This window comes from Lepidochelys kempii, chromosome 23, assembly GCF_965140265.1.
Source record: "Lepidochelys kempii isolate rLepKem1 chromosome 23, rLepKem1.hap2, whole genome shotgun sequence".
Lineage (NCBI taxonomy): Eukaryota > Metazoa > Chordata > Testudines > Cheloniidae > Lepidochelys > Lepidochelys kempii.
Window position 1 is genome coordinate 13459718 of NC_133278.1, and position 27581 is coordinate 13487298.

Below are 27581 nucleotides of genomic sequence, written 5' to 3' on the forward strand. Positions count from 1 at the left end.
GTGGTGTGATTGTGGGTGTTGCTGGACGGGTGTAGTCTAGGTGTTGTGTGTAGTGGTGTCATTGTGGACGTTGTTGGACGGGTGCAGTCTAGGTGTTGTGTGTAGTGGTGTGATTGTGGGTGTTGCTGGACGGGTGTAGTCTAGGTGTTGTGTGTAGTGGTGTGATTGTGGGTGTTGCTGCATGGTTGCAGTCTAGGTGTTGGTGTGGTGGTGATTGTGTATGTTTTGTGCTTGTGTAGTCTAGGTTTTGGTGGCTGTGGCTGTGCAGGGTTAGTCTGGGTCTTGTGTGGTGGTGTGACTCTTCACGTGTTGCTGTGCGACTGTGGTCTGGGGGGTCGGTGTGCGTGACGCTGGTCTGCCTGCCTGAGGCTGTCCTCTTTTCACGCTGCGGTTGTGCAAGTGTCGGGGTGTTGGATGTGGATGACGGTTGGTGTGAACACACAGCTGGGCCTTCTTGTAAGGCGGGTGTGTGTGTGTGGGGGGTGCTGCCGCAGCTGGCTTGCCCGGGGGTGCTGAGCCACGTGCGTCTCCCGCCCCCTGCTGCCTCGGCGCCGGGGCCCTGGTCCCACTGTAATTACATTTTCCAGCTGAATTACAGATTTTCTCACTAATTTAATTTTTAATTTCTATGTAAATGAACTTTCCCCACAAAGCGCCAGCCAATCATGGCAGCGTCCAAACGCCTGCCCCCACCCCCGCTCTAACCACTCGGCCCCACTCCCCTCCCAGAGCCGAGGAGAGAACCCAGGAGTCCTGGCACCCAGCCCCACCTTGCTCTAACCACTAGACCCCACTCCCCTCCCAGAGCCCGGATAGAACCCAGGAGTCCTGGCTCCCAGCTCCTCCCCCCAGGATCTCTGCAGATTCAGGCAGGTGCCTGGCCTCCGGCCAGCCCCCCCCCACCCCACAGTGCCCCCTGCTGGCAGAGGTGGGGCTGGGGTAGCCGGGAGCTCCCCCTTTGCAACACACAGGACACGGGGCTGTGGCCCAGCGGGAATAGAAAAGCCTTTATTAGGAACGTTCAGACATTGCTGGACACCCTCCCGCTCCTGGCCTCACCCCATATGCAGCACAGCTCGGGGGGGGGACTAAGCCCGGACCCCCAGCTAAACTGACAGCTCCCCCCCCCGCTCTCCCAGGACACCTGAGTCTGACAAATTCAGGGCTCATGGCCCCTGTTTCCCCTCCCCCCGCCCCACACACACCTCAGTCCACTGCTTTGGCTGGAGAGCTCCCCACTGACCTCCCCACACCTCAGGCCCCAGACCCTGCCCCCTCCAGCCAGACCCCACCCCTCTGGTATCCAGATGCCCCAGCCCACTCTGCTCCTTCCCCTCCTCCCCAGACACCCCCAAGCAGTTAGCATGGCCCACAGACAGCCCCTTCCCCACCCCCCAACCGCCCCCATGGCTGAAAAGAAACAACAGCCGAGAAAATAACTGGGGTGAAGGGAACCAAAACCAGATGGACATAAGGGAGTGGATAGATGCGGGGGGGGGGCTTGTGTGGGGATGGATAGAGGGGTGGGGGGTATGGATGGATGGGGGGGTTGGGGCATTGGATGGATGGAGAGGGATGTGGGGGGATGGATGGATAGAGGGGGGTGGGGGTGTTGGATGGATGGAGAGGGGGGTGGGGGTTGGATGGATGGAAAGGGGTGGGGGGGATGGATGGAGAGGGGTGGGGGGATGGGGGATAGAGGGGTGTGTGGCGGTGGATGGATGGAGGGGGGGGTGGGGGGGTTGGATGGATAGAGGGGGTTGGGGGGATGGATGGATAGAGGGGTGTTGGGCCGATGGATGGAGAGGGGGTGGGGGGTTTGGATGGATGGAGAAAGGTGAGGGGATGGATGCATGGATAGAGGGGTGTGTGGGGGTGGATGGATGGAGAGGGGGGTGGGGGCGTTGGATGGATGGACAGGGGTGGAGGGGATGGATGGATAGAGGGGGGTGGGGGGGTTGGATGGAGAGGGGTGTTGGGCCGATGGATGGAGAAGTGTGAGGGGATGGATGGATGGATAGAGGGGTGTGTGGGGGTGGATGGATGGATAGGGGTGGGGGGACGGATGGAGGGAACGTGCGAGGGATCGATAGGTAGAGAGGGGTGTGGGGGTGGATACAGGGGTTTTGGGGGGTGGGATGGATTGAAAACGAGGTACATGGGGGACAGATGGAAGATGAGAGAGAAGAAAAAAGTGACTAACGAGGCAGAAGGTGAAAAGCTGAAAACCAAGGAAGGGAAATGAAATGAAAAGGCCGGAGAGAAAGACTGGGGGGGGGGTCAGTGAAAAAGATGCCAGTGAAGAAGGACAAGGGGGGAGCGCCGGGGGAGGAGGCGGACGGGGGTGGTGGAAATCACAGTTTCAGTTTTGCAGGTGTTTAAATCACAGTTTCGTCTCCCCGAAAAATAGAGATTTTAAAAAGGTGAAACAGCTACTCCCGGTTGTGTATTGAAAGGGGGGGACCCCACAGCACCCCCCCACGGCCCACACATGGTGAAGTCCTGGCCAGGCTCCCCGCGACATTTTCCCCTGTGGGGAGGGGAAGTCTCCAAACAGCCCCCCCACCTGCCACAGATGGGATGTTTTACTTCCACGCCGGCCCCCACCTTTGAGATCCCACTGCCCTGGATCGTGTCCCCCCCGATACAATGAGAGAGCCCTTTGGAGACAAGACAGGGCCGGGTGGGGGGCAGCGTGGCCATGTGGCTGATAACCCCCTCCCCCAGCCAGCTCCCTGGTGGATGGATCCAGCCCATCCCCCTCCAGCTGCACTGTGGGGCTGGGCGGGGGGACGGACATCACCCCCCCCCCGCTCAATGGGTCCTGCCCCAGCTCTCGCCAGTTTCTGTTACCAGGGGCAGCCGCCCCACACATAGCCGGGCCGCCTCCCCCACCCCCCGCTTCTGCAGGGTCCAGATCCGCGCATGACAGCTGGGTCCATCTCGGCCTGGATCAGTGGTACCGGGGGCCACCCTCGTCCCGGTTCCCGTGGCCGGCTCCCATCTCTCTCCAGGGTCCGTGGCAGGCTCCGTCTCTCCGTGTGTCGGTGGGCCCAGGCGTGGCACCGCCTCCCGTGGCAGCGTCGCGACCGTGGCCTGTGACCCACCCCCCCGCCTCACCGTAGGTCCTTGGCACTGGCGGGAGCTAAACCGTCCCCCTGGGTCTGCGGTGGCCGCCGTGGCATGAGCCGCTGTGGCCCTGTCCCCACAGCCGTGGTATCAGCCGCCATGGCCCAGTCCCCCCCCAGGTCCGCCGCAGCGCCCACGTCCCACATCCCCTGCCCCCCGCGGCCATGGCTGGGTCATACCTCCGACTCAAGGCTGGAGAAGTGGGCGGAGCCGCGGCGGGCGAAGAGCTCCCCGCTGCGGCTGAGGCGGGGCGGGAGGCACTCGGGCGGGGAGAAGCCGAGGCGGTGGGGGGCCAGGCCACAGCGCACCAGGTGGCAGGAGCTCAGGTCCTCCAGGCTGCGGGAAGTGGGGTGCAGGAGGGAGCTGGCCGGGCCCAGCTCGCAGGAATGGTGGTGATGGCAGCACCGGCAGGGGCCGGGGTGGTGCCGGGGTGCCAGGCAGCCGTAGGGGCCGCAGAGGCGGTGTTCCCAGTCCAGCCAGCGCTCCAGCCGCTCCTCGGAGCGGCTGAAGTAGCCCCGGGCCTCCTTGCGGCAGGGCGGGGTCGGGGGAGGCAGCAGCTCCAGGCTGGCACAGTGCTGGCAAAGCCGGTGGCACGAGCGGCAGGGGGCCAGCTTGTCAGCCGACCAGTAGCGCACAGGCTTGTGGGGGGCGAAGAGTGGGGGCTCCCGGGAGGGGTAGGTGCAGAAGAAATCAGGGCCCGCGTACCAGCAGCTGTGCCCATCAGCCGGGGGCGCCCCGGCCGGGGGGGAGGCCTCTGGGCACGGCCCGTCCCGCTCGCATGGCTCCGAGTCGGAGTCCGAGAGCTCCACGTAGCGGCTCTGGCTGGGGAAGCCGGCGGGCGGCAGGCGGGAGCGGCTGCGGCAGACGTGGGACCTGCCTGCCGGGCAGGTGGGCCGCAGCAAGGGCTGGCTCTCGCTGTCCCGCGGCTCCTCGGGGCGCCGGTAGCGCCGCTCCCGCCCGCAGGGCGCTGCCCCCAGGGGCGGGCTGCGCTCGTCTTCGTAGGAGAGCCGGGTGTAGCCGTAACGCCCCGGCTCCTGGGCCGGCCGGCCGCACTCCGCCTCGCAGGGGCCCTTGGCGGCGTAGCCACCGCCCAGCCCCCCGCCACCGTGTTTCTTGGCCTCTGGTGTCCGGCTCCCGGCCTTGCCCGCCTGGAAACTTTCATACAGTCCCCGCAGCGACTTCCTCTGCCAGGCCGAGGCGCCCGGGTCGGGACCCTCCTTCTCCCGCACGATGGCGAAGTAGGACGGGGGGTTCTCCAGGCTCCGGAGGGGCGGGGAGAGCTGGCATGGCCCCAGCTTCTTGGCCTGGGCCCCGCCGCTGGCCCCCAGGTGGTCCGACAGCCCCTCGGGCTCAATGGGGCCGTAGAAGCGGTGGAAGCCCTCAGCGAAGGCGTTCTGGAGGCCATGGCGCTGCGGGGGTGCCTTGGGGGGCTCCGAGGGGGCGGGCGGGGGGTACAGGTCCTTGTAGCAGTTGGGGCTGCGGGCATGGCGCCAGCGCTCCACGATGCGCCGGTCCCGGGGCAGGAAGCTGCTGCAGGGCAGGGGCGGGGCAGGGGGGCTGGGCAAGGCCGTGGCCCCCCCGCGCTGCGGGGGGTAGCTGTGGTTCAGGATGGGCAGCTGCTGATGGTCCTGCAGCTTGGGGTCCTCGCTGGTGCAGCAGCTGTACATGCCCTGGAGGTGGGGGAGAGAAGACGTGAGGCAGGGGGTGGGACCAATAATGCACCTGCTCCGCCAGGAGGGAGCGCTATAACCAGTGTGTCATGGGGGAACCACTAACGCCACCTCCTCTGGGCTGTGGGAGTGCTGTTGCTGCAACACCCAGGCAGCACGCACTATCAGGGGAGCCATTATCACAGTGACACCACTGCAGTGTATGCTAAGGGGGACCATTATTACAGGGACACCGCTGCAGCAAGCGGGGACCATTATTACAGGGACACTGCTGCAGCAAGGGGGGGACCATTATTACAGGGACACCGCTGCAGCAAGGGGGGACCATTATTACAATGACAATGCTGCAGCAAGGGGGGGACCATTATTACAGGGGCACTGCTGCAGCAAGGGGGGGACCATTATTACAGGGGCACTGCTGCAGCAAGGGGGGACCATTGTTGCAGGACTCCAGGATGGGTGGCTGGAGGGAGGGAGGTGAGATGCAGCAGTGTGGGTGTGGGGGAATGATGGGGGCGGGGATGGAAGGAGGACCAGCAGCAGATGGGGGGATGAATGGGGCAGGCAGAGGATGGGGGCAGATGTAGGACAGGTGGAAGATGGGGGGCGGGCAGATGATGGGGGTTGGGCAGTAGACACGGGGACAGAGGTGTGCCTGCAGGTGGGTGGATGCAGGTATGCAGGGGGACAGAGGGAGGGGCACCAGTGGGAGGGATGGACACAGAGGGAGGGGCGCCAGCAGTTGGACACAGAGGGAGGGGCACTGGCGGGTGAGATGTAGAGGGAGGGGCGCAGGCGGCGGGACAGAGGCAGAGGGAGGGGCGCCGGCGGGCAGCAGAGGGACGCAGAGGGAGGGGTGCTGGCGGGCGGAATGGAGGCAGAGGGAGGGGCGCCGATGGGCAGGACAGAGGCAGAGGGAGGGGCGCCGGCGGCCGGGCGGGATGCAGAGGGAGGGGCGCAGGCAGCGGGATGGAGGCAGAGGGAGGGGCGCAGGCGACGGGATGGAGGCAGAGGGAGGGGCGCCGGCGGGCGAGACAGAGGGAGGGGTGCCGGCGGGCAGCAGAGGGACGCAGAGGGAGGGGCTCCGTGGCCGGGCGGGATGCAGAGGGAGGGGCAGTGGCGGGTGGGAGGGGCACTGGTGGGCAGGATGGAGGCAGAGGGAGGGGCGTCAGCGGGTAGGATGGACGTGGATGGCTGGATGAAGAGGGAGGGGCACTGGTGGGCGGGAGGGGCGCTGGCGGGCAGGATGGAGGCAGAGGGAGGGGTGCTGGCGGGCGGGATGGACGCAGAGGGAGGGGCGCCGGCAGCCAGGCGAGATGCAGAGGGAGGGGTGCTGGCGGGCGGGATGGAGGCAGAGGGAGGGGCGCCAATGGGCAGGACAGAGGCAGAGGGAGGGGCGCCGGCGGGCAGCAGAGGGACGCAGAGGGAAGGGCGCCGGCGGCCGGGTGGGATGCAGAGGGAGGGGTGCCGGCGGCCGGGCGGGATGCAGAGGGAGGGGCGCAGGCGGCGGGATGGAGGCAGAGGGAGGGGCGCCGGCGGGCGAGACAGAGGCAGAGGGAGGGGTGCCGGCGGGCGAGACAGAGGGAGGGGTGCTGGCGGGCAGCAGAGGGACGCAGAGGGAGGGGCTCCGTGGCCGGGCGGGATGCAGAGGGAGGGGCAGTGGCGGGCGGGAGGGGCACTGGTGGGCAGGATGGAGGCAGAGGGAGGGGCGTCAGCGGGCAGGATGGACGTGGGTGGCGGGATGAAGAGGGAGGGGCGCTGGTGGGCGGGAGGGGCGCTGGCGGGCAGGATGGAGGCAGAGGGAGGGGTGCTGGCGGGCGGGATGGACGTGGAGGGAGGGGCGGGCGGGACACAGAGGGAGGGGCGCTGGTGGGTGGGACGAGTGCTGGCGGGCGGGATGGAGGCAGAGGGAGGGGCGCCGGCGGGGCGGGACAGACGCGGAGGGCAGGGCGGGCGGGACGCGGGGGGGGGCGCTGGTGGCCTGGACGGGTGCTGGCGGGCGGGATGGAGGCGGAGGGAGGGGCGCCGGCGGGCGGGATGGAAGCGGAGGGAGGGGCACCGGCGGGCAGCCGAGGGACGCAGAGGGAGGGGCGCCGGCGGGGCGGGGCAGGACGGACGCGGAGGGCAGGGCGGGCGGGACGCGGGGGGGGGGCGCTGGTGGCCCTGACGGGTGCCGGCGGGCAGGATGGAGGCGGAGGGAGGGGCGCCGGCGGGCGGGATGGAGGCGGAGGGAGGGGCGCCGGTGGGCAGCCGAGGGACGCAGAGGGAAGGGCGCCGGCGGGGCGGGACGGACGCGGAGGGCGGGGGCGGGCGGGACACGGGGGAAGGGCGCCGGCGGGCAGACCGGCAGCGCCCCCCTCACCCGGCTGAAGGCCAGCAGGAAGTCCAGGCGCCCGGTGTGCCGCATGCAGTGACGCAGCTTCCAGTAGATGAGGTGCTCCCAGGCGAAGACCAGCAGGCTCAGCCCCATGGCCACCAGCAGCATGTAGAAGACGCCCGCCATGTTGTCGATGTCCAGCTTGCTGCTCATCACCTCAATCTTGTCGTTGTGGCAGATCCCCGAGAGCCAGAGCCGCTCCAGCATCTCGATCTCGTCTGCAAGGCAGCAGGCAGGCATGGGACCCGGGCGTCTGGGCACCCAGACCCCCCCCCCACACTCTACCCACTCGCCCCCACTCCCCTCCCAGCGCGGGCGGAGACCCCAGGCGTCGTGTACCGTCGCCCAGGAACTGCAGCAGCGCCAGGTCGATGGGGCGCTTCCAGCGGGAGCCCTTCTGCAGGGCGATGCCGTAGCCGGTGGTGGCGAAGACCTTCCCGCTGCCGATGGTCACCAGCTTGCAGCCCTCGTCCTTCCGCGCCATGTAGTTCAGCACGGCCGCGTCGTAGATGAAGGCGTCCAGCTTCCTGGGGGACAGCGGGGGGGGGCGGGGTTAGAGGTGTGGGGCAGGGTAACACCGTTCTAACCCCATCTGCCCCCCCAGCCCCACCCCACTTCCCCCCACTGAGCCCTTCACCTCTTCTGCCCGTGGCCCCGCCCTCTTCCCCATCTCCCTCCGGCCCGACCCCCTTCTACTAGCCCTGCCCCATCTCCCTCCAGCCCCACCCCCTTCCCATCTCCCTCTGGCCCCAACCCCTCCTGGCCCTACCCCCTTCCCATCTCCCTCCAGCCCCAACCCTACCCAACCTCCTCCAGCTCCACCCCCTTCCCTTCGTCCTCCAGCCTGACCCCCTCCTCCTGGCCCCACCCCATCTCCCGCTGGCCCCGGCCCCAACCCCTCCTGGCCCTGCCCCACCTCTCTCCAGCCCTGCCCCCTTCCCATCTCCCTCCGGCCCTGCCCCCTCCTCCTGGCACTGCCCCATCTGCCTCTGGCCCTGCCCCCTTGTCCTGGCCCTGCCCCACCTCCCTCCGGCCCTGCCCCTCCTGCCCTCGCCCGTCCTCCTGGCCCTGCCCCTCACCCCGACTTGAGGTGCTGCAGGGCGTCCTCCACACTACGCTGGTTGTACTTCACCATGTATGTGTGCATGTCGGGGTAGTTGCTGCGGATGTTCTTCTCCGTGCTGCCGTTGGGCACGGTGCCAAACTTGAGCGGCGGGTACTGGTCCTGCGGCTTCTGGAACTGGGGGGGCAGCGATTAGTTACCCCCCGCAGGGGTCAGTTACCCCCCATCGCGTGTCCCTGTCCCGCCCCCTCCCAGGAGTGAGGGGTCTGTCTAGACTGTGTCTAGGGCAATCAGCCGGGCTGAGCCATACAGGATCTACCGTGACCCACGGATCAGCTGGGCCAAGCCGTACGGGATCTACCGCGACCCACGGATCCCTGGGCCGAGCCGGACAGGATCTACCATGATCCACGGATCAGCTGGAACCAGTCATACTGGATCTACCGCGACCCATAGATCAGCTGGATCTAGTGACACTGCTCTATTGTGATCCATGGATCAATGAGATGATCAAGCTAGACTGGATCTAGCAGGATCTACTGTCTGACAAACTAGATCGGATCTATGGAGATCTATGAAGTGACTGGATCTCATGAGACTGGCTATACTGTGATCCACTGATCAACTGGATCAGTCTAGATCAGCTCTGTTGAGATCCATGGACCCACTGGTCCTGTGGTCTAGCGAGACCGGTGGGTTGTTTGGATCTGTCTGGATTGGCTCTATTGAGATCCAGGGATCGAGTGGATCTGTCTAGATGGGATCTGTCATGCCCGAGGCCTGTATTGAACCCAGCAAGATCCCTGGATCGACGCAGGCTGGATCTGGAAGTGTCCAGGGATTGATTGCACCCGGCTCCCAGCGGCAGGGGAGGGGTGGCCTGTGGGAACAGAGATCGGGGGGGCAGCAGAAAGGGAGAGCCTCACCTTGCGGTCGCTCAGCCCCGACACCGTGTCCACGTACTCCTCCTGGATCATGAAGGCGGCCAGGTTGGCCGTGTAGCTGGCGAGGAAGATGACGGCGAAGAAAGCCCAGATCAGTACCATGATCTTGCTGGTGGTGCCCTTGGGGTTCTCCACCGGCACCGAGTTGTTGAAGACCAGAGCCCAGAGCAGCCAGATGGACTTGCCAATGGTGAACTTGGAGCCCCCCGTGCCTGCAAAGCAACATGGGAAAGGTCAGCCCACACAGCACCTCTGCGCCCCACCCCGCCCCGCCCCAGGCAGCCTTGCTTGCGCTCCTCACTCCTGATCCGCAGCCCCCTGCTGTCCCCAGGCGGAGCGGCATGGGTGAGGGTGGGACTCACGTTTCCCAGCTGCCAGGCTGCGGTTATAACCCACGGGGCTGAAGTACTCGAAGATGAAGACGGTGACGGCCACCACGGTCAGACACATGACGAACATCATCACCCAGACAGCTGGGCTGTAGGGCTCTGCGGGGGGAAGGGACAGTCAGTGCTTGGACGCCTGGGTTCTATGCACAGCTCTGGGAGGGGATTGGTGGTGAGAAGTTAGAGCAGAGAGGGCTGGGAGCCAGGACTCCTAGGTTCTCTCCTGGGGGGCCTAGTGGTTAGGAAAATGGGGGTGCTGCTGGGTGCTGCTATTCATAGATACTAAGGTCAGAAGGGACCATTATGATCATCTAGTCCGACTTCCTACACAACGCAGGCCACAGAATCTCACCCACCCACTCCTGCGAAAAATCTTTCACCTATGTCTGAGCTATTGAAGTCCTCAAATCACCGTTTAAAGACTTCAAGGAGCAGAGAATCTGCCAGCAAGTGACCTGTGCCCCATGCTGCAGAGGAAGGCGAAAAAACCCCCAGGGCCTCTTCCAATCTGCCCTGGAGGAAAATTCCTTCCCGACCCCAAATATGGCGATCAGCTAAACCCTGAGCATATGGGCAAAATTCACCAGCCAGATACTACAGAAAATTCTTTCCTGGGTACTCAGATCCCACCCCATCTAATATCCCATCACAGGCCATTAGGTCTATTTACCATGAATATTTAAAGATCAATTAATTACCAAAATCATGTTATCCCATCATACCATCTCCTCCATAAACTTATTGAGTTTAAGCTTAAAGCCAGATAGATCTTTTGCCCTCACTGCTTCCCTTGAAAGGCTATTCCAAAACTTCACTCCTCTGATGGTTAGAAACCTTCGTCTAATTTCAAGTCTAAACTTCCCAATGACCTTCCTGGGTTCTCTCCCCAGCTCTGGATGGGGAGGGGCTCTAGTGGTTAGAGCAAGGTGGGGGCTGGGAGCTAGGACTCCTGGGTTCTATTCCCCGCAACCGCCTTGCTGGCAGAGGCTGGGGCCAGAGTCCCCAGGAGCTCCCCACAACGCCCCCTGGTGGCAGTGGGCGCTGACCCAGGAAGGCGGAGGGCGAGACGGTCCCGTTGCTCCGCGAGACCATGACGCTGATGCCCGTCTCAACGAAGGGCACGGAGAAGTCGATGATCTCGGAGCGTTCCTCATTGATAGTCAGGGAGCCGATGGCCATGTCTGCACGCAGGTAAAACACCTGGGGGGAGACCGAGGGGGAGGAGTCAGCGAGGGGGCAGAGCCTTCAAAAGGACTTTCTCCCTTCCCCATGCAATGCTGGGCAGTCTTACCCAGTAACCCAGCTGTGCAGTTCAGGGGGGCTACGGTGGGACCCCAAAGTGAGCAGGGTATTTCTGGGAAGGATTTGAAGGGGGGGAATTAACCAGGTGAGATCTGGGCGGGGGGGTCTTTGAAAGAAACCCCCAACCTGCCCAGGGATTTCTGGAGGGAGGCAGAGAAATTGGGGATCCCCAAGAAGGGGAAAAGTGGCACCAACCTATGGAGGCTGGGAGCCAGGACTCCTGGGTTCTCCCCCAGCTCGGGGAGGGGAGTGGGATCTGGTGGTTAGCAGAAGTGGGGCTGGGAGCCAGGACTCCTGGGTTCTCTCCCTGGCTCAGGGAGGTGAGTGCAGTGCTGCAGTGGCTGGAGGCAGAGGTGTCTCACCTCTCCGATCATGCCGTTCCAGACCCCGTCAATCTTTTTGCCATGCTTGCCGTTGGTGACCAGGTAGAGGTCGTAGGTGAAGCCCACGGTCTTAGCCAGGCGCTTGAGAATGTCGATGCAGAACCCTTTGCAGCATTTCTTCTCGAAGAGCAGCGGGTCCATGGGGTGGCTGGGGGGGAGCAAAACAGAAATGGGGATGGACAGAGAACACAGCTCTGTGAGCAGGCACTGCTGCGGGGAAGCTCACAGCGCCGGGGGCACTGCCATGGGGAAGCTCAGAGCACTGGGTGGAACTCCTCGCCAGGGGCACTGCCACAGGGAAGCTCGCAGCGCTGGGTGGAGCTCCCTGCCAGGGGCACTGCCATGGGGAAGCTCGCAGCACTGGGTGGAACTCCTCCCTGGGGGCATGGCCACAGGGAAGCTTGCAGTGCTGGTGGCACTGCCATGGGGAAGCTCGCAGCACTGGACGGAGCTCCCCACCAGGGGCACTGCCACGGGGAAGCTCACAGCGCAGGGCGGAGCTCCCCGCCAGGGGCACTGCCGTGGGGAAGTTCGCAGTGTGGGTACCTGTCGGTGCGGTTTAGCTGGTTGCGGCAGGGCACCGAGTCCCGGATGCAGGTGCCGGTGGCCGGGTCGATGTTCTCAACGATGACGAAGGGCCGCTCCTCCAGCGTGGCCACCGTCAGGTGCTGGTCGTCATCCACCGGCTGCAGGAACTTGCCGTAGCGCGACCAGACCGGGTACTTCATGCGTAGGATCTGGTGCTCCCAGCTCCCTACCTGTGTGGGGATGGGGTGGGAGGGCTTCACTGCGGGGTGCCTGCCTGGGGCCTGAGCCCCGGTCCCACCAAATTCACCCAGCACCACTGGATACACCCCAGAGTCACCCTTGCCCCCCAAACCTTCCCCCCTAAACTCACTCCTTAAATTCCCCAACCCTGCCAGCCAAATCACCCCTACGCTCCCCAAACCTTCCCCCAAAATCACCCCAATCTCCATGAAACAGCCCCTCCAAACTCACCAACACCCCCCAAACCTGCCTCCCAAATTCACCCCAAAATCTTCCCCTAAAACTCACCCCAATCTCCCTGAACCTGCCCCTCCAAACTCACCCTGACTCCCCCAAAACCTGCGGATCAGACTCAGCCCCCACCCCAGACCAGGCTTGACCCCAAACCCACCTCCAAACCACTGGGCAGAAAGATGGAGGTTGGGAGACATTGTTAGTGGGAGGGGCAGAGAACTGGGGGCATGACATAGATATAGGGTGGAGCTCTGGTAAGGGGTGGGGCAGAGGGATAGGGCAGGGCTCCAGCAGGGGGTGGGGCAAGCCTTCGGCAGGGGGCTGGGCAGACAGGTGGGCAGGGTCAGGTACTCACCACCTCCCAAGTACGCTCCTTGTTCAGGGAGATGACGACCAGTGATGGGTTGATGAGGTAGCCGTCCTCGTTGAAGGAGAAATCCTTTTGCCCCCATGTGATGTTCATGAAATACCTGGCGGTGGGGAGAGAGTTAGGGGGGGACCCAGCACCCCCCAGCTCTGCTGGTGCCCCTCTGTCTTGTTGCCCCACTCAGCCAGGCAGTCCCCTGCCCTGGAGCCAGTGCCCCCTAGAAGGGAAAGGCCCCATGTTCCATTTCCTCTTCTACTCCAGTTTCCAGGGCATTGCAGGTTGTCATGGATCTGTCCCCTCCCCCGTTAGGTTGGTTATGTTGGTTTGGGTTGAGTGTGGTTGGACTGGGTTGGGGCGAATTGGATTGGCGTTGGGCTGGATTCTGCTGATGGGCAGATCTGCCCCAACCACACTCATCAGTACAGGTTGTGGATTTGCTCACCTCCCCTGTTGGGTTGGTTATATTGAGTTGGGTTTGACTGAGATGGATTGGTGTTGAGTTGGGTTGTAGGGGTGGGACTGGGTTAGTTGGGTTGGGATTACACTGATGGGCACCAGATTCCTGTAGATCTGCCCACCCATCCCTCTGAGTTGGTTCTGTTGGCTTGGGGCTGGGGTTGGGTTGAGTTGGGATTGCATTAATGGGCACCACATTCTCACAGCTCTCCATCCCCCACTCCGCCCCCCGCCTCCCTCAACTCACCGGTGGAGGTTCTCATGGATCTGGCTGAGGTTGGGTGACCGGCAGTCATTGTTGAACTCGGGAATGAAGCCGTAGTCCCTGGAGAGTGCCTCAGCGCCCTTGGCAATGATGGCCACCCCGTTCTGGACGCGGTGGTGCAGGTCGTCCCGCCAGCCGGCCGACAACACTGTGAAGAGGCCAACAGGCAGGTGCTCAGGCATGTAGTCAGTGCCACCCAGGTTGGTGCCCACCATGAACCAGATATAGCCAGGTCCAGTGAGGCCGGCATCCCGTGCTGCCTGGAAGATGCTCTCTGCCTCCTCGCGGGAGCAGTAGAGCAGGCGGATCTGGGCAGGGATCTCCCGCAGCTGGCGCTTGACCCGGGAGCCGTCAGGGTCATCAGTCAGGTTGAGAGTCAGGACGCCCCGGTGTTCCCAGCCGATGAAGCTGCTGTCGGTCAGCACCTCAATGTAATCCACAAAGTCCTCATATCCGGGGAAGAGCGTGGTGATGACAGCGAAGGCCGTCCAGTCGTACTCCTCCAGCACCTCGAACATCACCTGCAGCTGCTGCTCTGTCGATGAGCCTAGCTGCAGAAAGGTGGAGCCTTTCTCCTGGACAGGGAGAAAATGGGGAGGTCAGGGGGTGCTCCTCAATCCTGACCTGCAGCTCCTACCATCCCAGCCGTGGGCTTCCCCTTCCCAGCTCTGCCAATGCCCCTCAGTCCTGACCCGCAGCCTACTGCTAGCCTGGCCCTGGGCTGCCCCTCCTCCTGCAGCTCTGTTTATACATCTCAAATCTGAACAGCCTCTGTGCAATTCCACACTTGGGCTTCCACCTACCCCTCCACAGGTCTGCTGATGCCTCTCAATCCAAAGCTGACACATACACTTCCAATGGTGGGCACAGGGGCATGGAGCTGTGGGCTGAGATAATAGGCTGCACTGAGTTAGACTGAGTGTATAGGATTGGGCTGGGTTATGTTGATTGGTTTGGGTTGCATTGGGCTGGGCAGCTTGTGTTGGGTTGGGTCAGGAATGGATGTGTATGCTGTTTTCCATTATGTCGGGATGGGCTGAGTTATGTTGCGTTGGGTTTGTTGGGTTGGGTTAGGGGGGTTTTGTTGCATGCACTCGGTTGAGTTAGGGTTAGGTTGGAGTTGGGTTGAGTTGGAGATATGGGTGAGGTGTGTAGGGATGAGTGTGCAGGCAAATAGGCATTGGTGTGGGGCCTTGCAACCCCCTCCCCTTGATGGCTGAGCCCCTGTTGATACCAGTGTTGGGCATTGAGGTTTGGGTCGAGATGATGAGTCGAGCTGAGTTGCAGTTGGGTTGACTGTGAATGAACTGAGTAGGATTGAGGTTGGTTTGAGGTGGGGTTGGGATGGCTTGGGTGTGGTGAGGTCGGGCTGGAGTTCTGTGTGGTCTGGTTGGGTTGGGGTTGGAAGGGGTTGAATGTGGTTGGGTTGGAATGGGGTTTGGTTGGGTTGAGTGTGGTTGGTTTGGGTTGGTTTAGGGTTGAGTGAGGTCAGGTTGAGTTCAGTGTGGTTGGGTTGGGATGGGTTGGGTTGGGGTTGAGTGTGGTTGGGTTGAGTGTTGGGTTGAGTTGAGTTGAGTGTGGTTGGGATGGGTTGGGTTCAGTTGAGTGGGATGGGGATGGGTTGAGTTTGGTCGGGTTGGGATTGGTTGTGCTGGGGTTGGGTTAAGTATGATTCGGTTGAGGTTGAGTGTGGGCGGGTTGAGTTGACTGTGGTTGAGTTGGGGTTGGGTTGAGTGTGGTTGGGTTGGGGTTGAGTGTGGTCAGGCTGGGTTGGGGTTGTGTTCGGGTTCAGTTGAGTGGGATGGGGTTGAGTTGAGTGTGGTTGGGTTGGGATTGATTGCGTTGGGGTTGGGTTGAGTGTGGTTGGTTTGGGATGGGTTAGGTAGGGGTTGACTATCAGGTTGGGTTGGGGTTGGGGTTGAGTTGAGCGGGATTCCGGTTGGGTTGCGTGGTTTTGTGGGGTGAGTTGAGCATGGTTGGGTTGAGGTTGAGTTGGGCATATGGGTGGGGATTACAGGGATAAATGTGTCGCAAACAGGGGCAGGCTTGGAACCCAGTGACCCACTCACCTTGGGTGTGAGGACGATGGCCGAGCCCCCGTTGATGCCGATGATGGGCACCGAGGTCTGGGCTGAGATGAAGTCCAGGATCTGGGCCACGGCCTCAGTGCGTGTGTCGTCCTCGAAGACCACGCCGTGGATGCGCAGGGAGGAGAGAACGTCACACAGGCGTACGATGAGGCTGCGGGGGTTGGTGTCATTGAGCAGCACCGAGACGGGGTTCACCTCCATGGAGAAGTTGCGGAAGGCAGTGGGGGCGAAGCGGGCACTCTCAGGCGTGTAGGATGAGCCACTGAAGATGATGGCCACGTTGAGCGAGCGCGGCCCGTCTGGGTGCAGATCCAGGAAGGGGCTGGCGCAGGCCAGAGCCAGCACAAAGAGCATCCTAGCAGCGGGGGGCCCAGGGGACAGGCTCATCTCGCAGGGCCTCAGCACTTCCCCTGCATCGGAGGGGGTGATTCCAGGGGAGGGAGCAATGGAAGAGGGGAGGGGTCCGCAGGGGACAGGATAATGGGTGGGGGAGGGGGGAATCAGAGGGAAGGGGAGAGGGAGAAGGGAAGTAAGAGGGTGCATAAAAGGGGATGGGTTGGGAGGGAAGGATCGAGATAGAGGAGGGGAAAACAAGGAAGGAAAGACAGAGTTAGGCTCATGTGACTCTATACAGCATCCCCCACCCTGGGGCGCTGCCTCAAGGGGAAAGGCCCCGTGCCCCATTCCCGGCTCCCCAGAGCCAGCCAGTCCCTGCCTTGGGTGAAGATGGGAGCTGGCGCCCCCCAGAGGGGAAAGACCCTATGTCCCATTCCCTGCCCCTCTGAGCCAGCCAGTCCCTGCCCTGGGGCCAGATGGGAGCCGGCAGAAGGGGCCGGAGAATAGCCGGTTCCTGCTTGACGCCCATCTGCACCAGTCAGAGCCTCAGGCCCAGACCCCCCCCCCCGGCCCCAAAAATGCAGGAGTTCGCTACCTGCCCGGCAGGATCCACAGCCCTGGGCACCAACACCAGGATTCACCCCCCAGTGCCCCCCAAGGAATCTGCCCCGTGTGGACTCTGTCCCTGTCCCCCCCAGTTACAAGCATTCCCAGCAGCACTATGCCAGCATGCACTGGTCACCCCCCAAGAGATGCACCTGGTCTGGGTAAGGGCATGCGAAGTGCCCGCTGCCACACACACGCTTAGCACACTCAGGCTCTCCCACGAACATGCTCACATGCACACACACACACGTGTGCCCATGCCCACAGTGAACACACACAGCGTGTGCACACGCACTAAGTGACAGGGTTCAAAGCACACATTGGAGCCCAGGCTGGATGGGCCCCTGGATCTGAGCCACTGGAGCCCAGGCTGGATCTGATCCTTACACAGAGGGGCCGGGATACTGGGGTAGATGGGCCCGTGGCTCACCCCTGAGCCCAGTGGGAGCAGGCTGCTCTCTGCCTTGCCGGCTGAGCCAGGGCCTGCACTGATGGACGGGCTCCCAGCCTGGCAAGGGCCAGCCCAGCCCCACCCATTGGCCTGAGGGGAGCTGCAGGGAAAAAGACAGAGACAGGCCTTCCCCCGCACTTGGCCCCATTTCCCAAAGGCCCACCTGCTGCCCCTGCCACAATTCCACCCCTCCACATACACCCATGGCGTCCACCTCACTCAGGCTGGGAACCCGACAGCCCACCCCCACCCCAAGAAGCATCCACCTCAGGGGAGACACTGGGACGGGAGCCAGGACTCCTGGGTTCTATCCCTGAGTCTGGGAGGGACATGGGGACAAGTGATTAGTGGGGTGGCTGGAATCCAGGATTCCTGGTTTCTATTCCTGGGTTTGGGAGGGGAGAGGGGTCTAGTGATTGCTGGGGGGGCTGGGATCCAGAACTCCTGGGTTCTATCCCCAGGTCTGGGAGGGGAGAGGGGACCAGTGATTAGAGGTGGGGGGCTGGGATCCAGGATTCCTGGGTTCTATCCCTGGGTCTGGGAGCGAACGGGGGTCTAGTGATCTGAGTTGCTCCCTCTGTGTAAGGTCCAGTTCTATGGCTCTCTGATTCCTCGTGGGAGTGAGGACAGGTGGAGGAGGAAGGCAGAACCCAGGCATCCGGGGATCATTCTTGTCAGCAGCAGAATTGAGGGGAAATTATGTCGGCTCCTGAATATTTCATGTTCATCCCCAGCATGCACACTGTGTCCCCCACATCTCCCGGAAAAGCCCCAGTTCCTTTCTCACCCCCCTCCCTCCGGAGCCAGCCAATCACCCACCCTGGGGCCAGATGGGAGCCAGCACCCCCTGGAGGGGAGAGGCCCCATCTCCCATTCCCCCCATGTTGTCTGGTTAGCAGCATGTTCCTGCTGTCCCACAGCTGGCTCTGGGGGGCGGGAAGGCGCTAACATAAGGTGCTGATTAGCAGAGTAAACTGCCGGCCCTGATTATCCGCCTGGGAATAGAAACACTTTCACTGATTGCCAGCTCCGGAAATTACAGCTCGTAAAGGAAAACAGATTCCATAGATCCCAGGCTTAACCCCCCCAGTGACACCACTGTGCAGAGCCATGGGCCCATCTACCCCGGTATCCCGCCCTCTCCCTGCATCGCCGACTGGAGCCATGAGCCCATCTACTGTGGTATCCTGCCCCTTCCCTTCCCTGCCCTCCCGATCAGACACATGGCTCACACACAAGTACACATGCATCTCCCCAAAGTACTGGAAGATACACACCAAGCACGCCCCCCCCCCCCCGGTGAGAAATCTACACCTGAATCCCACCAGATACACACATCCCAAAGGGCTCTGACAGAAAAACACACACACACACACACCGTAAGATACAGACACGCCAGCACACTCCCCTCCCAGAGCCGGGGAGAGAACCTGGCTCCCAGCCTCTCCCACTCTAGCCACTAGCCCCCACTACCCTCCCCTCGCCGGGGAGAGAACTCAGATGTCCTGGTTCCCAGCCCCCCAGCTCTAACCACTAGGCCCCACTCCCCTCCCCAAGCTGGGGAGAGAACCCAGGAGTCCGGCCAATCGAGCCAGCCAGCCAGTCCCGCTCCATGAGCCCTCATAATTCATCTGCCTCTGTGCTCTCTCACCCCCACTTCCCTCCGCTCTCCACCCCTCGCATCCCCCCTTGCCCCCCGCCCCTCTCCTGCGCCTGCTGGAACTGTATTGATTTCCTCTCCCCCCTGGGGCCGCGCTGGCCTCTCTCGCTTTCATTCTTCCCTGTCTCGCTTCATGTCTCAGCAGGAGGGAAACATGGAAACCTACACAGCCCTGGGGTGATGGGACATGCGGCCACCCACCCACAGCCCCTACTGCAGCCCTTCCCAGAGGGGCCACATCCCAGGGCCAGGCGAGCGGTCCCGGATACCCAGCCCCCGGGGCCACCCCAGGAGGGCCACGTCTCAGCATCTGACGAGGGGTCCCCGGATACCCAGCCCCCATGCCCCACCCCAGAGGGCCCACGTCCCAGTGCCGCGCCAGAGGTGCCCAGATACCAGCCCCCGTGCCCCCCCCAGAAGGGCCGCGTCCTGGTGCTGGGCCAGGGGTGTTGAGGACAGAGGCTGTGTCTTTTGTGCAGTAAGAGAGCAAAGAGACTTTTTCTGGTTGCTCTCTCTCTCTCTCTCCCCACTCCCCCTTTTCTATATCTCGATCAAGGGGCTGGTCTTGCTCGCTGCAGCTGGTTCAGCTCGACCATGGTGGAACAGCTAATAGCCGGGCTCTCTGCTTCAACCAGGGCAGGGGAAATTTTCTCATAAATACCTATTAGAGGGTTATTCTGGGAACTAGAGCAGGGGGTGGGGTGGGGGGATTGTGCCAGAGAGCTGCAGAGGGGCGGTGGGGTGGGGAGAGGAAAACACGCAGACAGAGGCCTTGGCGAGATGGGAGAGACAGGTGGAGGGATGGACCAGAGAAGGGGACAGGTGGAGGCACTAAAAGAGGGACAGGCGGAAGGATGGACAGAGACAGGCAGAGGGACGGACAAGGGGACAAGCAGAGGGACAGACAAGGGGACAGAGAGAAGCATGAACAGAGACAGGTGGAGGGATGGACTGAGAGACAGAACGGGATGCAGACAGAGGGCCAGAGAAGGGGACAGCTGGAGGCACTAGAAGAGAGACAGGAGGAAGGATGGACAGAGACAGGTGGAGGGATGGACAACAGGACCAGTGGAGGGACAGACAGAGAGACAGGTGGAGCAATGGACAAGGGACAGGTGAAGAGATGGATGGAGGCTGCCTGTTGCTGAGGTGACTGCAGTGGTGGTGTTTGATGGTGAACAGATACAGTGCTATGTATGGGCTGTAGGATCAGTGTACTGCCTCCCACCTCTGGTCTGAAGTTGCTGTAGGTACAGCATGAAAGGGTACTTGGGGGGGGGAGTAGTTCTAGTCTACACAGGTGTAGATACAGTGTGACTGTGTATTATAGGGATGTGTAGGTAATAGCCTGAAAATCTGAAGATGTATAAGTACAGTGAGAAAGTGGCTGTATGATGTTGTGTGGGTACAATGTGAAGATGGTAACTGTACTGCATGTGCGTTGCTGGAGCCTGCGAGTGTACTTGTATGGATGAATAACAACAGTGTAAAAATGTAGGTACAGTGTGACTGTGCACTGTTGCGGGTGCGAAGGCACAATCTGTGGGTTTACAGATACAGTCTGAAAATGTATTTAGTTTGGGGTGTAAGTACAGTATGAAGGGATGTAGGTGTCAGTCCAGTGTGAAACTATGTAGCTCCCACTTGAGAGTGCAAAGTTGTGTAGCTACATTATGCAAGTGTGTAGGTATAGCCTGAAAACACACTTATAGGCTGTGTATCAGTAGAGTATTGTGTGTAGCTAGGGATGGTTGCCAGGACAGTGTGGAAAGGTGTGTAGGGATAGCATAAAGGAGTGTAGCTGCAGTGCGAAAGTGTGTAGGCACAGTCTGAGAGGGTATTTAGGAGGGTATGAAGCTCCAGCGTGAGGGTGTTTTTATGACAGTGTATAGGAACAGCATATTCATGAGAGTGTGGAGGTACAGTCTATACATTTGTGTGTCCTTCAGAGCATATGTAGTTACATTTCTCAAGATACTCTCTCTGCACACGAGTGTAACACTACTGGCAGAGTTGTGACATGCAGCGTACATTGGGTGGGATGTCGACTACATGCTGTACTGGCCGTGCGTGCAGATGCATTGTCATTTGCACACAGATTCTGCCCCTAGCTACTGGTGGCTCCTCCAACTGATGTCAACTGGCTGGAACATGCCAAAATCTCCTGAACTTTGCCATGTGAAATTCACACTACTCCCATGCGAAAGCAGGACGCTTGTGGGAAGGTCACCCCATGAGGAAGGGAATGGCTGTTGTGTTCTCTCCAGGTGACAGCCAAACTTGGACGTAATACAGCCGGCTGCGGGGTTCGGTATCCTGCCCCGGGACAGAAACTGCAAAGCCCTATTCAGGGCCCATAGTTCAAATATCAATGGGCTCGGATCCAACTGTGCATGTGTGACTACCTGTTGAGTGTGTGTGTGTGTGTGTGTGAGGGAGAGAGAGAGAGAGAGAGACTGCCTGTCTCTTTCTGGGCTTTGCATCTGACTGTGTGTGCGTTACCATCTGTCTCTGGCTTCTGGGTTTGGCTGTATATTGTGTGACTGCCGGTTGACTGTGTGAGACTGCCAGTCTCTGGGCACTGCGTCTGACTGTGTGTGTATGTCTGTCTGTTTCTGGACTCGGCTTGTGAGAGGGGTATATAGAGTCTGACTGCATGTGCACAAGTCCCTGGTGTCTCTTTTTGAGGGATGTGTGGGCTTCAGCTGTGACTGCGCCTGTCTCTGGGAATTTCCTTGCTGGGGGTTGGAGGACAAGGGCTGGCTCTGACTGTGCATCTGTGCCTGTCTCAGGGATTGGCTTGTGCCAGGATATGTGTGTGCTCTGACTGTGCATGAATGCCTGTTTCTGGGATCTCCTTGGAAGGGGGGGGTGCCTCCCCCCACACTAGCCCTGCCTGTGTCTCTCAGACATTGGGGTAGGGATGGCAGGGGGTTGGAGGACCCAGGAGTCCTGGCGTTTCAGAAGGGGAAGCTGAGGAGACCTCGGCATTGATAGGGACCCAGAAATCCAGGTGCCCCCGGCCAGGGGTGTTCTCTGAGGATAGGACCCAGGAGTCTGGGTGGGTGTCTGAGAAGAAGGGGGGTAACTTTGAGTAGGGGGAGGTCATAGGCTCCAGGAGTCTGGGGGCCCCAGAAAGGGGGTGAGCTCAGAGGCTGGGACTGGGGATTTGCTGGGATGGGGCATGGGGTGCTGCCCATTGGTGCAAAGGAAGAAAGTGTGACGCTGGCAGAGGAGGTGCCAGCTCAGGCCAAGGCCCCCAGGCCTCACTGAACACTGACAAATGTGTGGCTGGAAACCAGCCTGGCTCACCGGTGTGTTCCCAGCGGTAAAACAGGAGACAGATTTCCTAAGAAATGCTTGTAAATTGCTGCCGGCCTTAATCTCACTTATCACACCTGTGTTCCACCTTAACATATTTGTTCTGTAACTCTAAACCTGTTTGCTCTGAAACTGGGACACCCGCCCCCCCCCCACAAGTCAGGAGAGAAATCCCAGTCCACTCCATGAGGCGTTGGCTCCTACCCAGCACAAGAAGGCCAGCAGACGCCAGACAAACCGTTGGGGGGGGGGACAAAAGACTTTGGTGAGGGAGCCCCCAATGCCCACGAAGCAGGGACGTCCCATCACAGCTCTGAACTCCGGGGGGGAGGGAATAAAAATCCCCGAGCAGAAGAAAACAGTGGGGCTGTGCTGCTCAGAGAGGGCCATATTTCTAAGCATAAGCAAGGGATCCCCAGGGTAACTGGCTTGGGTTATTCCTCAAGGAGAGACAGAGCTTGCACATCAGAGCAGCTACTGTCTTGGGCCCGAACACCAGGAGCGGGGGAACCTTCCTAAAGGAGGGTGGGCCACCGGTGCCTGAGCTGTGGCCCCGCCCCCTTCCCCTAAGGCCCCGCCCCATGCACCGCCCCTTCTCCCCAATGCCATGCCCCCTGCTCACTCCTGTCTGCCCCCTCGCCCCTGTCGCTCATCCTGATAAAAAGTGATGAGGCCAGGCCCCCCCGTTCCAGCACCCCTGCCTAGAACTGTACCTTGTGTGTGTGTGTGTGTGTTCACCTGCTTTAACCTTGTCGGTTTCTCTATTTCTTTCCCCTCGTGAATCAATCTTCAGTTAGTTTATTCCAGGATTCTCTACAGGCCTTGTGGTTGGTGTGAGATCTCGGGTGCAATTGACTTGGGGTAAATGACCGGGCCTTGGGGACTGGCAGTAACCTGAATATTGCTGCGAGTTTTGGCATAAGGGACCATCTATCGCAAGGGCGGGCTCACCTGGGCGGCAAGACAGACTGGTGCACCCAGCGGCACTGTTGGTGGCTCCGTGTTACGGCTGTGGTAGGGCCTGAGGCGTTCACACTGGGTATGGGGCTGGCACAATCGAATTATAACACTCACAACCAGTTTGGGGCCTGTGCCCTGTTTCTTGACAGTCAGCCCCGAGGTGCGTACACACGGCTGTGAACTGCTCCAGACTGTGTGACGGAAAGAAAGATGCCCCCAGGGGAAGGGGAGCAGAGATTCTGGGAGGGGAGTGGGGTGTAGAGTGGTTGAAGTGGGTGTGGGTTTCAGGACTCCTGGGTTCAAATCCCAGCTCCCTCTGTGACCTCAAGTGAGACCCTTCCCTTCTGTGTGCCACAGTTTCTCTCACTGCAGAACAGGGAGACTGCCAGCTCCCTGAAGGGACTGAGACATTTCTCCTTTCACCTCCAGACAGGTGGTGATTATTAAAATGACCAGCTGAGAAATCACTCCCATTTTGTCCTGCTGCCACCCATATCCTTCTTGCACCCTGTCCGGGTACACGCTCCTATAGCGACCAGTGATAGGGACTGCCCTGCCCCCACTGAGCCCCCAAGCTCTTGTGTAATGACTGCCATTCTATATGGACTGGCTACCTGACCCAATGCCAGGGACCCAACATAAACCTCTCTAGCATAGGGACTGGTCAATGGACCATTCTGATGGATTGCTCCACCCCCACAGAGCTCCCTGTCTCATAGAGACTGGTTGTATGAACCACTCCAGTGGACTGCTCCACACCCACAGAGACCCTGTCTCATAGAGCCTGGTTATATAGACTGTTCATACACACTGCTCTATCCAAGCCCTTGCATAGAGACTGCCTATCTGTACAGACCACCTACCCGATGCCAAATGCCCGACACTTACCCCTCTAGCATAGCAACTGGTTCAATGGACCACTCACATGGACTGATCCACCTCCATAGACACCCATCACACATAGATACTGGTTATATGGATTGTTCATACACAATGCTCCACCCCCCCACACCCCTTTTATAGAGACCAGTTATATGAACCATTCCACCCACACAAAGTCCACTTCTGCATAGACACTCGTTATATAGACTGCTCATACAGACTGCTCCATCCAAGTCCTTACACAGAGAATGCTTCTCCCTACACACTGGCTATCCAATGCCAGGTACCCAACACAAACCCCCCTAGCACAGAGACTAGTTATACGGACCACTTATATGAATTGCTTCACCCCCATCGAGCCCCCCCTTGTATAGAGATCAGTTATATAGACCACTCCACCCTCATGAAACCTCTCCGTTGCATAGAGGCTGGTTATATGGACCACTCATATGGACTGCTCGACCTGCACAGACCCCATCACTCATAGATACTGGTTATATGGACTGCTCATACAGACTACTCCATCTTCACAGTTCCCCCATGTATAGAGACCAGTTATATGTCTCCAGTTCCCCCATGTATAGAGACCAGTTATATATAGACCACTCCACCCTCACAAAGCCCCTCATTCGCATAGAGACTAGTTATATGGACTGCTCATAGAAACCACTTCTCCCTCACTGCACTCCCCTATAGTAGAGACCACTTATATGGACAACTTAATCTTGCTGGAACCCCTTCTAATATAAAGACTGCTTATATGGTACCGTTCAAGCCCCCCACAGTAGAGACCAGTTATATGGACCAGTTTCATCCAATCTATCTTGGAGATCCTCACAGGATCTCCTAAGGACAGGTTCCACCTTCTCCTACAAACAAGAGGCAGCTTACTTGCATGACAACTGCCTCTAAGGACTGGAGCGTGTATACAGCCCAGCATCTGGACCCAAAGGAAGCCCTGTTTTTCTGCCTCACCCATGCACTGTACCATGGGCTCGCTATGCTTCCTGCTGGGCTGCTTTCCAGCTCTGCTCTGGACAGGATATAGGCACCATTGGGGGTATATGGACCAGTCATGTATGGAAGAAGGTGGGTGAAATACCGAGAACTAAAATAGTGCCCATCTCACGAGGAACAGGTGGCAGGGACCGAGGGAATGCTGTGATCTTAGCTCCCCAAAGCGCCAGCCTCAGGGGTAGGGGGTAACGGCACTGGGGGCCATCTGCCCTTCAGAGAGGAGTTTTTGGAAAGGTGACCGGGATGCCCCGATTCCTGCACCGCCAGGGGTGCCAAATGCTCCTGGAAGAAAAAGGGATCAGCCCCAGAGAATGGGGACAAGACAGTCACATCGCTGGGGGGAAATGGAGCAAGAAAATGTATGGCTTGGGGGTGGGGGGATAGATAGATAGATAGATAGAAGGGGTGTGTGGTGATAGATAGATAGATAGATAGATAGATAGAAGGGGTGTGTGGTGATAGATAGATAGATAGATAGATAGATAGATAGGGTGTGTGGTGATAGATAGATAGATAGATAGATAGATAGATAGATAGATAGATAGATAGATAGATAGATAGATAGATAGATAGGGTGTGTGGTGATAGATAGATAGATAGATAGATAGATAGATAGATAGATAGATAGATAGATAGATAGATAGGGTGTGTGGTGATAGATAGATAGATAGATAGATAGATAGATAGATAGATAGATAGATAGATAGATAGATAGATAGGGTGTGTGGTGATAGATAGATAGATAGATAGATAGATAGATAGATAGATAGATAGATAGATAGATAGGGTGTGTGGTGATAGATAGATAGATAGATAGATAGATAGATAGATAGATAGATAGGGTGTGTGGTGATAGATAGATAGATAGATAGATAGATAGATAGATAGATAGATAGATAGATAGATAGATAGATAGATAGGGTGTGTGGTGATTGATAGATAGATAGGGTGTGTGGTGATAGATAGATAGATAGATAGATAGATAGATAGATAGATAGATAGATAGATAGATAGGGTGTGTGGTGATAGATAGATAGATAGATAGATAGATAGATAGATAGATAGATAGATAGGGTGTGTGGTGATAGATAGATAGATAGATAGATAGATAGATAGATAGATAGATAGGGTGTGTGGTGATAGATAGATAGATAGATAGATAGATAGATAGATAGATAGATAGATAGATAGATAGATAGATAGGGTGTGTGGTGATAGATAGATAGATAGATAGATAGATAGATAGATAGATAGATAGATAGATAGATAGGGTGTGTGGTGATAGATAGATAGATAGATAGATAGATAGATAGATAGATAGATAGATAGATAGATAGATAGATAGGGTGTGTGGTGATAGATAGATAGATAGATAGATAGATAGATAGATAGATAGATAGATAGATAGATAGATAGATAGATAGGGTGTGTGGTGATAGATAGATAGATAGATAGATAGATAGATAGATAGATAGATAGATAGATAGGGTGTGTGGTGATAGATAGATAGATAGATAGATAGATAGATAGATAGGGTGTGTGGTGATAGATAGATAGATAGATAGATAGATAGATAGATAGATAGATAGATAGATAGATAGATAGATAGATAGATAGATAGATAGGGTGGATGGGGATTGATAGATGGGGTGGATGGGGTGGAGTGTCTGGGGCTGGATAAATAGATATTGAAAGAGAAATTCTCTGTGCTGCTTGACAGCCAAATGATCTCTGCACAGCCACAAGGCACTCACACAGCCCAGCAATGCACAATCCGTCTGTGCCTATTGCACCTGCACAATAACCTCTGTGTGTGTGTCAGGGTGTCTGAGTGTGTGTCTGTCTGTTTGGGCTAGGGTGTCTATTTGTATGTCTGAGTGTGCGTCAGGGTGTCTGTCAGGGTGTGTGTGTGCCGATATGTGTCTGTGTATCAGAGTGTTTGTGTCTGTCTCAGGGTCAGGGTATCTGTGTGCCTCTGTGTGTCAGGGTGTCTGTGTGTGTGTATCAGGGTGGTTCTGTGTGTGTCAGGGTGTGTGTGTCAGGGTGTCTGTGTTTGTGTCAGGGTCAGTGTGTGTCAGGGTGTCTGTGTGTGTATCAGGGTGGTTCTGTGTGTGTCAGGGTCAGGGTGTCTGTGTTTGTGTCAAGGTGTGTGTGTGTGTCAGGGTCAGTGTGCGCCAGGGTGTCTGTGTGTGTGTCAGGGTGGTTTTGTGTGTTTGGCAGGGAGTCTGTCTGGGGGTGTGAGGGTGTCTCAGCCCTAGCCCAGGAGGAAGGGGGAAGCCTCTTACCTTTTCATGACACCTCCGTTGCATAGCAGGGCGGGGAGCTCAGAACCTCTGCAGCAGAGCCGGAGCCGGGCAAAATCCGGAGCGACACCGGCTCCGCAACCCGGGCAGCGGCGGGTTCCTGCCCCCTCCCCGCTTTGTCCTGCCTGGAGAAAACCCAGGCTAAGCCCCCCCGTGGGGAAAGCTCCCAAGAGGCGACATCGTCCCCCCCGTCCCCCCCCACCCCCGGTCTGTCCCTCCTCAAGGTTGCAGCAGCCCCAGCTCCGCCGCCCGGCAGCCGCTACACATGTTGCATCCGAAGTTAGCGCGATGCCAAACGCGTCTGCTTCGGCTCCCGGAGCCCACTCCCCCGCCGCCCCAGCTTCTCCGGCAGGGGGGGTCGGAGGGGGCCCCCCCTCTCCTCTCCTCTCCTCCTCCCAGAATGGCCGATCCGCCGGCCCGTGTCTCCTCCCTGCTCGCCCGGACTCCGCTCGGCTGGTTTTTCCCCCCTTCCCCTCGGGTCACCTTTCTCCGTGCGCCCGGGGAGCGCGCAGTGGGGACCGGGGAGGGGGGGGAGCGGGGGGTTTGACTCCTCTAACGCAGAGCTACACCCGCCCCGGCTGGCTGGCGCGCGCACCCCCCCCCCCCCCCCG

General features: G+C 59.3%; 1 protein-coding gene across 1 annotated transcript; it reads right to left on the bottom strand.

Moving 5' to 3' along the window:
* Nucleotides 1–1421: 1421 nt before the first annotated feature.
* On the bottom strand, nt 1422–27117 carry GRIN2D (glutamate ionotropic receptor NMDA type subunit 2D). The gene is made up of 13 exons (XM_073321985.1): nt 26953–27117; nt 15414–15844; nt 13327–13919; nt 12612–12726; nt 11801–12012; nt 11234–11402; nt 10616–10769; nt 9546–9671; nt 9166–9395; nt 8256–8416; nt 7516–7703; nt 7162–7394; nt 1422–4799 (listed from the first exon to the last, which is right to left on the bottom strand). Exons 2-13 carry the CDS (start codon nt 15819–15821, stop codon nt 3303–3305), a joined length of 4086 nt encoding a protein of 1361 aa, XP_073178086.1. The 5' UTR covers nt 15822–15844; nt 26953–27117; the 3' UTR covers nt 1422–3302.
* Nucleotides 27118–27581: the final 464 nt, after the last annotated feature.

What these genes read in the sequence shown, in the direction of transcription:
- GRIN2D (XM_073321985.1), bottom strand. Translation starts at nt 15,821, where the DNA reads ATGAGCCTGTCCCCTGGGCCCCCCGCTGCTAGGATGCTCTTTGTGCTG. An exon ending in CCATCGTCCTCACACCCAAG is followed by an intron (nt 13,920 to 15,413) that starts GTGAGTGGGTCA and finishes CTCCCTGTCCAG; the next exon opens with GAGAAAGGCTCCACCTTTCT. An exon ending in GCTGCAGTTCCTGGGCGACG is followed by an intron (nt 7,395 to 7,515) that starts GTACACGACGCC and finishes GCTGCCTTGCAG; the next exon opens with ACGAGATCGAGATGCTGGAG.